At 50.3% G+C, this 10,562-nt stretch overlaps 1 protein-coding gene across 1 annotated transcript in view; it reads right to left on the reverse strand.

Annotated features, from left to right (window-relative positions):
* Positions 1-3,167: 3,167 nt before the first annotated feature.
* The window catches only part of LOC119101822 (transmembrane protein 150A), a 10,042-nt gene continuing 2,647 nt past the window's right edge, over positions 3,168-10,562 (reverse strand). The window contains exons 2-3 of the mRNA XM_037225249.1: positions 5,161-5,611; positions 3,168-4,413 (exon numbers count right to left, since the gene is read on the reverse strand). Of these exons, the coding sequence (XP_037081144.1) occupies positions 4,247-4,413; positions 5,161-5,611 (618 nt within the window). The 3' untranslated portion in view covers positions 3,168-4,246. The remainder of the gene's footprint in view (positions 4,414-5,160; positions 5,612-10,562) is intronic.

Raw genomic sequence — 10,562 nt, forward strand, 5'->3', positions numbered from 1 at the left:
CCTTTTTCAGCTCCGGAGAAACCGTTACTTTTCGAGTCTTTAATCTTCCCCATATTGCCAATTTCCTGATCCCCTGAGAAAAAAAACACGATGTGCAGAGGAGAGCCACACAGATCAATTAACTGATACACGAAAACATGACCAACGATGCAGCAAAATTAACTTGACCCTGGGCGAGAACGGCGTGATCGGCGTCAGCAGGAACCAGACGCGATGAGTCTCCAGTCCACCAGCTGCCGCTCCAGAAAGACGAGCGCCGGTGTCACGGATCAGCGGGAGACGAGCAGGCGCCACCAAACGCCAGCGGGAGACGAACAGGCGCCACCAAACGCCAGCGGGAGACGAACAGGCACCACCAAACGCCAGCGGGAGACGAACAGGCGCCACCAAACGCCAGCGGGAGACGAACATGCGCCACCAAACGCCAGCGGGAGACGAACAGGCGCCACCAAACGCCAGCGGGAGACGAATAGGCGCCACCAAACGCCGGCGGTGGACGAACAGGCGCCACCAAACGCCGGCGGGAGACGAACAGGCGCCACCAAACGCCAGCGGGAGACGAACAGGCGCCACCAAACGCCGGCGGGAGACGAACAGGCGCCACCAAACGCCAGCGGGAGACGAACAGGCACCACCAAACGCCGGCGGGAGACGAACGGGCGCCACCAAACGCCAGCGGGAGACGAACAGGCACCACCAAACGCCAGCGGGAGACGAACAGGCACCACCAAACGCCAGCGGGAGACGAACATGCGCCACCAAACGCCAGCGGGAGACGAAAAGGCGCCACCAAACACCAGCGGCAGACGAACAGGCGTCGCTAGACGCCAGCGGGAGATGCGCAGACGTCTCCAAACGCCAGCGGGAGACGAACATGCGCCACCAAACGCCAGCGGGAGACGAACAGGCGCCACCAAACGCCAGCGGGAGACGAACAGGCGTCGCTAGACGCCAGCGGGAGATGCGCAGACGTCTCCAAACGCCAGCGGGAGACGAACATGCGCCACCAAACGCCAGCGGGAGACGAACAGGCGCCACCAAACACCAGCGGGAGACGAACAGGCGTCGCTAGACGCCAGCGGGAGATGCGCAGACGTCTCCAAACGCCGGAAGGAGACGAGTAGGCGCCGCCAGACGTCAGCAGCAGACGAGCAGGCCAGCAGCTCTTGGACTTGGACGCCTTCCAAGTGAGGGGAAACAGAATAACAAACCGACGGGCTGGATTGTGACATGCTTGTCTGCATGAACGGCTGTATCAACACGCAATACCCTGGAGCTGTACAAGACGCTTGCCATTGGGAGAATGTGTTCCAACGGGGAAAAAAAGCGGGCCTCATTCTGTGATTCCATCTGTGTTGCCTGGATGCACCACTGTGTGGAACACTTAGCTTTGGCCCATTGAACCGCTCATGTGATTCTGTTTACAACCAGAGGTACGAATGCGCATAACTCATAGCGGTCGAGCTCGGTGTTCGGTTCGGGCGAAGTATGCATCGAGTTCGATCCATCATCAGAGGAATTTAAAGGGTGGGAAAAATTGGCCGAGGATTACGGGACGCTCCCGCTGAGTACGGTTCCTTGCATTGGTAGCCTTGGAAATCATGATCCAAACTTCACGAATGGTTTATCTAGCACGCACGAGCCCTACACATGCCAAGACTAACATGATCACTGTCGAGCTGTGGCCTCCGTGGAGCTGCAACGTGCTGGACTTGGATCTTCCGATTCACAGACGTCACGATCAAGGGATTCAAAATTTGGTCGATAGAGAGGTACTCCAACACCCCGGCCAATCGTACCCATTTATCTCTCCAAGTGCACAGCAAAACTTGTGATTCGCGAATTTATCTTTTTATGGCCATTTGGAGATTGGTGGTGGCGCGATCATGGGCATCGACTTCAAACTCAAGCCAATGCACACGGCACTGGTTTATTACCCGCCCTATCTCACTTTTTCATCGTCGTTCATTTTCGTGATAACTGGCACAAGGCATATGAATTATTCCAGACATATCTTGGCACGCTGACCACAGCCCATCACACATCGACCACGGATTTGCCGGGGCGTGACCCTGCCGCGCGCACATCAGGTCAGCCAGACACCCGCCCGCTTCATGGCTGGGCTGGGATAGCGGCACTGCGCAAGCCCAAAGGCGTTGACAGCCGGTCGAGTTTAGCGCGCCAACAAACTACGACGCCTGAACAAACAATGCGCGGTATGATCTGGCCGCGGGCGCTGCAGGTCAGTCTCGATAGATCAGGAGCGCCTGCCTTTCCATTCGCCCACCCTTGGCGGGGTGGGCTCGAGTCGCTCTATGTGCCCGCTAGTTGTCCTTTGCAGAAATGGGCCGCGCCCAGTGGCAGCGGTAGCTCTTAAGTTCAGGTGACGTCAGTGGGAGCGTCAGACGAACCGTACCGAGCAATGCGGCACGTTAAACTTCTGACGCCGTATTCTGCTGTCCACCTGGAATTTCATGATTGAATGGTAAGGGTCAGGACTCACACAACAAGCACTGCTTAGGATGAGCTCTGGTCACAGAAATCCATTCATTCGAAAAGCTCGGATCTGTAAACAAATCTGTAAACAAGATATTTCCGTTCCAAGAACTTTCACGGCACCTACCAGCGTCTAAGCGCCGAAGGGCCACCGTTGTCATAAAACCATGACCGTCTGTTTGTGTGCACCCGATGCCCGGACGACCCCTGACAAATTTTTGGTCAAACAGGTGAGCACGGCCTAGCCGGTGACAGCGCGGAGAGCTCAGCCGCGTTACAAGCTCCATCGACTTGACCTGGAGTGGTATTCGCGACGCTCATAAAAGGCGAGATGGCTCCGAGAAAACGAGGCCGATAGCTCCGCTACCAAACACCGTTCTAACCGGTTGCACGGGCTGCCACATACGGGGCAGGTGTGCACAAAGCTCGGACATCTTGCCAGCCTCTGACGTCACGTGACCGGTCGATGCAGACACGGCTCGTTGCGAAAGCGGGGTGGTTCCCGGACCAGGCAGTGCCCGAAACTGGTAAAAACACCGACACGGGTACAGTTCCACTTTTAGCCAAAGATATGGACACGCTGAGCCGAGTACTGTGCACTCAACAGGTCGACTAAAAAACTAGCGGTGTCAATCAACCGAGTAAAATTAACGACGAAACAGAAAAGTCGCTATATTTGACATCACAAGAAAACCCGGAAAACCCTCAAGCACAGCCATCGTACACGACAAGCTTTGCGTCCCAGAGGAGGCTGTACCAATCCGACGGGCAACCTGGTGAAGACATGCCTGGATCATGGATACAGCATGTTAAACTTGCACTTGTGTTGCCGGCGCCAAGGGTACGACCCATTACGCCATCAGGTTGTTTATCGCAGCGTCGGCTCTAATTCGCTGCAGGTGTCGCCTTTAACGCAGTTGTTAAAACATGCGGCCGCAGTACGTGATGGCGTTTACGACGTAACTTCGGAAGCCTGCACAGTAACCGAACCACGTCAGCCACCTATACACGGGAAAGCGGATAGCGAGGCGCAGGCTTGCCTGACATCAGCGCAGCCTGGACCAGCAACTCAAGCGCCGATCACACCAACATGAACGTCAGCCGGCACGCACGTGAGATTGGTGGTGCAGGGGCTGACACCCGCACCTTCAAATCGCATGGGAAAACCAATGTCGCCCACGGGCGGCCCACGCACCCAGCCACGCTCACTTGGGTGAGCTCCGAGGGACTCATCCGGGCGCTCCTAGCCACCAGGGGCGCGGTGAACCGCCATATGCATTCACGTGTGTATTGGTAAATCATTATTGCCTTTTTTCGTCTTTAGCTTGTCTTGGGGCCGAACAAACCAACTTCCAAGGTTTGCACACCGTTTGGTGGCTACAAGAGCGTGTGGCTTTAAAAGTCGCGATACCTTCTCCGATACTCCCTTCACACCAGGCAAAATCACGAAGGCTGATTGCCGGCTGAAACGTTTTGTGTTCTTCGATGATGGAGCTTTTGAGTTTTTTTGACAAACGTTTTTGGAAATGATTGAATTTCCAAGCTTCGTCAATGCATTTATCCTTTCTCCTATTTTTGTGGCGCATTTTCCATAGTTATTATATATTGAACATGTTTGTTTATATTGATCGACGTCCAGGAATGAAAACCCAAAAGGTGAGAGACTTGAGCAGCGCCGCGTGACGACTGCTGTGGGTGTTTTTAGTTCAAGGAAACGCTTAAAAAGGGAACAGGAAGACGCCCGGCGATTTCAGCTGGCAGGCTTGTCAAGATTCCGCTGGCCGAAGCGGGGCCAGCCACCGAGTTCGGCACTGAAGGTCGCGTAGAAGACCACGGAGCTCAGCGAAGCGATCCACTCGGCCACGGTGAAGACGGTGCACATTCTGCCTGACTCGCTGAGTCGGAACGTCTCCATTGCTGCGGCAGATCGGTGCACACAAGGCAACTAAATGTGCGCTTCACCGTACAAATGGAGGGGCGCTGATGGTATGCAAGTGACCTCTTTGCTACTGATACGCATGTGCAAAGTTTCTGCAATATTCCTCAGGAGTTGTACTTGGTTATGGCATGCGCCTCCGAACTATGCATTGGATTGTGGCTGTGATAGGAAAGCTGACCGAGTTGAAAATAGATGTTGCCCCTATATCTGGGTGCCTTTCCATTTTCTACCTATTTTTACTTCAAACCCGTCCTGCTAGTGTTGCCTTCGGGTGTCCTGACAAAGGCTCTCCTATGATCTCTAAAATTAAGTAAACCAGACTCATTGGGAAGACGGCATTGACACGTTCTCGTCAAACGCAATTACAATGGTGAGAACGAACAATAGTGAACTTGATCCTTAACAGGGCACATTTGGTCACCGACATGACCTCCAGAAAGAGGCCATAGATAACAGGCCGACAATATCAGGACAGCACGTCCAAAAATGATGCAAGCTCAACTACCTACCGACACAGAACACAGACAAAAAAAAAATGTAATGGACAATGTCATAGTCAAGGCAATGTTCTACGCTTTGCACGTAATGCGGCTGCAAAATGAAGGGTCTGAAACAGTTTGCATTATTCAATGTCACATGGAAATTGGTAGGACCAGCCGAAACCTATAATACTATCTGGGAGACGACAATTCCTCTTGCTATTTTGTGTCGACTTAAACACTGACCTGAAGCATCACAAGTCGCCACCAGCTCGAGGCGAGCTGACCAGGCCCCGGATGGCACCAACCAGTCGCCGACGAGACATGCCACCACGCTAAGGCCGCCGATGCCAAACAGAACGACCCTGAAGAGCCTCAGTCTGTTCAAGCCGGCTGGCGTCAGCAGCGTGCGTAGGCCAATGAAGGCCAGGCCACAGCCGAACGCCACATACGCACCAACGAAGTGCGCGTTCCTCCGGGGCCCGGCTTCGGCGCACCAGGCGAGGGTCAGCTGGCCGGCCGAGCAGGCCAGGCCAAGAGCCAGGCTGAGCGCGGAGAGCCAGCCGCGCGGGGTCACCGCATATAGCCGGCAGCTGATGAGGCTCATTAGCATGGCAAGCAGCGAGCCCAGCAGAGTGAAGAGGAATGACTCGGGCGCGCACACGCCCGAGTCACTCACAAGCGGCAGCAGCGGCTGCTGGTGGCCGAGGAGCGTGCTCACCGCGTACGGCACGAGTACTAGAGCCAGCGCCGAGCCGGCGAGCAGCAGCGGCAGTCAGCCGATCCAACGCCGACAACGCGCCATCCCACCGGCCGCCAGATGGCGCCAGCAGCGGCGTGCGCGGCGAGGGCGGCCGGGACGCCCAGGCCGCCGTCGCCGACGCTGGGGCGGCGCCGTCGGCCGCGCCGCCCGGAGGGCACTCTCGGCGCGCCGGCGGAGAGGAGTGAGCGGTCGGCATCGCTGGGGCACCAGGTGCGCGGTCACACGTACCAGCAGCTGTCACGCTTGCCACAACGCTGAGGCCGGACGCGCGTCGACTGACGCAGGCGTGTTCGCTCCGCGGCGCAGCGAAGGCGGCCGAAGACGCCGCCCAACGATAGTCCTACGTTCGCCAAGGCCCGGCAGCTGCAGCCGCTGTTTGTGCAAGTGGCTTTTGCTTGTGCAGCACGTCACAGAGAACAACACAGGGAGCTAGAATCGCTTTTGAACTAGAGTGGGAGTGAAAAATTCCATCGCAAAAAGACCGTGCGGGAGTGAAAAATTCATTAACAAAAGACGGAACTTATGAGCTCGTGACTGGTGCTTCAGCGAACAAAGACATCTATTTCAAGTTGGCATGGAGGTAATATCAGAAACCTGACAAAACTTTTTCGTTTTTTAACATCTTAGGCCATTAAAGTGAAACAGAACACATTCACACGCGCTCGGGTGGTGGCGGGGGGGGGGGGAACTGACACCCCGAGGGCATTTCCCGAATGGTTTTTGAACGGCGCGGCGCAGCTGCGCCACATTTTGCATAGCTCTAGAAAATTGTATAGCGGATCGTCTGACAAACCAATTTTAGAAGTACCTTGTCAGGTCGCTGACCTATGACAGGTCAAAGTCAGCCCATGGTTTCAGCGAAGGCAGTTTCTAGGGAATCGTTCAATCTGATGCAACAACGGAGTGTTTGACGAAGACAGACATATCTGAGACGCTTTCTTAGGCACCGAAAATATTGAATGAACAAATTACGTTGACCTAAGGTCGTGTGTGATAGTCAGACCAAGGTCAAAACCAACCTGATTTATTACTGTGGGGGTTGCTGTATGGGATACTTTCTGGTGCTCATTTCGAATTTATTGACAGCAGGAACCGCATCATACATTTTCAATTGACTTCTTGGAGGTCAGAACAGGCCATTGACCTAATACGACCCGGGTCGAACGTTTTGTTTTAGGAACATACAGCGTAGTGTAATCTTTGTCGCTTATTGAAATGAAAACGCAGAGCAGCCCTATATAATTTTGGTCACCATGACCTTCAAAGGGTCAAACAAGGTCAATGGCCTCAAATAGGCTTGTGAACTTTTACGTAGAGATAGTTGGCTAGGTTCTGTGGGCACTTCGGAGATCAATCTGGAATTTGGCCTTGGTTGACCTTATTCGACCTGAAGGTCATGACCTAGGAGCTGAAACCTTTATCTAAGTGAGTTCGCGTATAGGTCAGGACACCCTGTAAATTTGGTGTCTCTAGCTTTCTTAGTTCCCGAGATCTCAGAGGGGGGGTTCATATTGACCCCCACACCCGAGCGAAGGGTATCTAGCCGGCCAACCGGGCGCGTGTTAAAGCATAGTAATTTCATGACAGTATTATGAGCATAACAAATTACTAACACCAAGAATTTGATGCTGCACTTTTCAATTCCCTTCCACAGCACTTCTAAAGCAAAACGAAGCAAAGGAATACACACACAACAAACAATAACAATATAACAAGCAGAAAATTCACAAGCATAAAACACTCAACAAAAAAAACACTGGACTCCTACACATCAGCCCATCACCAAGTCAAACACAATAGACATACTTCTGGCTTCTGTTAAGGAGGGGGTCAGGGAAAACAAACATTTTGTCACTGTTTCTTACAAAATATCTATGCATATTTCCATGAAAGTAGCCTATGCCTAACATAAAGAGGCCTTACATCATCTCATCATGCATAACTTGTTTGTATCACAGCAGCAGTTGTGAGTTACCGATTCTTGCACACTTCCTATTGCCACTTGCCATGCACTTAACCAACTTAACCTAACTTAGAGTAGCCCATATGATGAACGTCATCTCAACTCACCGATCTGTTTACAGCAGCACTTGTAATAAAAGCATGATATTTAAAGCTAGTTTTTGGCTGGTTTCAACTTGCATTTTTACTCATTAATTTGTGCATGCTTGTTGACATCAGACAAAGTTGACAACACATAAATCAAAACACTTCAAATCACTTTGAACAACTTATTTTGATTGTCATGGTTAGCCTATGTCAAGGGCAATAATGGGTATGCTCCACAAAACAATCTTTCGTCTCCAAAAATTACATAACTTTTAGATGGCCATGCCAGTATTGCTGCTTGCCTTTTCAGCTGCAGCAAACGCGTCCATTTGGGCTTGCTTATTCATATTCAATAACAATGTTTGAAATGTTCGCTTCACATTTTAAATGGGGTGGTCTGAGTATTTGTTGCATAACAATATTTAACTCATATTATAATTGCTATGCAGCTTAGAGTATCCCTGTGCTAAAAATATAGTGCATATATACAGTACAGTCATTTGCTGGTCAGCAAATCATGACAACTATAGAAAACATCTGGTTAAAGCAGCGATGAAGGACCACTTCAAGAAATTTGGGCAAATAACCAAGAATATGGAACAAAATAAGCCCATTGCGTGCCTTGTGGCATCATAATTTGTCTTATGGCAAAACTCGATGCATTAAAACAGAAAATGGTCAACTCTGGTTACCAGTCATGTGTTGAAAGCAGGTAAGGCAAGCAATTACTTGGTCCACAGGAGACTTACCGGCTTCTTCCTGCTCCCCAAAAACAAAAATTCAGTACCTTTTGCGCGGTTTGCTGGCAGACAGAGTCATCCGAGCCTCCCCCAAATATAAATATCAATCATGCCCACCAACCTTTGAGATCAAAGTGCGAAACAAGTAAGAGGTGCGCATGGTAAACATCCCCTCAGGGCAGAATTGCGCCATCAAACACCTCTGTATTAGCTGCGTCAGGTCTGTCTGAAGGCTGCATATGGCAGCATATTCTAATGTTGCCATACAAAGGCAGCATTAGACAATGCTATTTTAGGCCTTGCCAGGTAGCCTGGTAAGTCAGACAATCGAAAAGCTTGGATTTATCCTTATTGAGCACCGCCATGAACCAAGAAAACAGTTCACCGAAGGTTTAAAAGGGCAAAAATGGCGGTAAAAATAAGTTCCGTGCCTCAAATTGTCTCCTTCATTCCCCGTGAATTGTTCACGCTTGGGTGCATATGAAACAAGTTTGGGCGGCTGGCGAATTTATCCCATCTATGTATGAAATACGTACAAGCTTGCAGTTGAAGCATCTTGCAGAGAAATTGGTCAACATTTTAAGCAGAAGATTGTTCCTCTAAAGGCAATCAAAAAGGAAGAAAGAATAAAGTGGTATCACACTGGTATGATATCAAGAAAAACAAAAGTGGCTAAATAAATAAAAAGACTAGTACTTTTCTCGAAAAACTTTGTAATCAGCTGATTTGACTTAAAATCTGGTAACACAAGTGCTCAAATGGTGACATTCATCTTGTAAGTTTAATTTAGAAGACATTTCTTAAACTTTTCTCTCCTGCATTTCGGGAATGATGCAATTTAGTGGTCAAGTCTCCTTGGGAAAAAAGAAGTACGTGGAGTAAAATTATCTACCAGGCCTTGCTGGGTGTTTGCACCAGCCTCTGCTTTCGTGGTGTGGTGGTGAGACCAAAAAATAGGGGACGCGTGAAAGCCTTCCATTTGGCGCACAGCTGCAGATTTTGATGCATTTTGTAAACAAACCAAACTTAATGCGTGCAAGCGGGTGGGGTCACTCGGGTCCTTGGGCTTGGAGGTACCTGGCGCCCTTGCTCTGTGCATACATAGACATGATTCAGATGTAGGTGAGGCAGTACATAGCCATAGGTGTCCAGGTTCCGCGGAGCCTCGTTTATGCTTGGTGGTTTCAAGTGAGCTCGGCTTTGGACGACATCTGAAAACCTTAGAGAAGGAAATAGGGGTTTGGCATGTGCGATTACACAATGTCAGGCAGGAGCGAAAAATTCACATAACATATGGGGAAAAGGAGTGAAAAATTCCTCCTCATAGGGTGCTGCTGCACACCAAAGTCGGCATTTCTAGGACACTGGCACAACACGTGTATCTAGACTCCCGTTTGTGTATTTGGGGCATAAATACATCAATATATTCGGCCAACAAAGAGCCTAAAGGGCCCATCGACGTTGGCCTACCTCAGGTTCCGTACACATCCTCAAAACTAATCACCTGACCTACGTAAATTTAGCTCTAAATGAGATCTCTAGACCGACAGAAATTATCCAAACGGTTTTTGAATGTTGCTAGAGAGGGGCTTCCTAAAATTTTGTTTGTCAGCCCCTTCCAATGGTTAATGGTTCTTTGACTAAATGACATCGGCCTTTTCGCACTTGTTCTCCCACCTTCTGCTAAATGAAATTGGGTTTTTCTGTGTTTCGGCCTAATTTCCAGTGTTCCATGTATATCTATTTTCTCCATCCCCTTCATAATATTGCATGCCTCTATCAGATTCCCTCTAAGTTAACGATATTTCAGTGAATATAAATTCAATGCCCTAAGCTCATCTCTATGTCCAAAGTCGCCGATCCCATTTATCATCCCAGCTGCTTTTCCCTATACTCTTTTCAACTATACACACACCACACACACACCACACAACACACACACACACACACACACACACACACACACACACACATATATATATATATATATATATGTGTGTGTGTGTGTGTGTGTGGTGTGTGTGTGTGGGTGTGTTGTGTGTGTGTGTGTGTGTTGTTGTGTGTGTGTGTGTGTGGTACGTATATGGATCTCTCTC

The sequence above is a fragment of the Pollicipes pollicipes genome, unplaced genomic scaffold, assembly GCF_011947565.3.
Source record: "Pollicipes pollicipes isolate AB1234 unplaced genomic scaffold, Ppol_2.1 Scaffold_4881;HRSCAF=5763_pilon_pilon_pilon, whole genome shotgun sequence".
Lineage (NCBI taxonomy): Eukaryota > Metazoa > Arthropoda > Thecostraca > Pollicipedomorpha > Pollicipedidae > Pollicipes > Pollicipes pollicipes.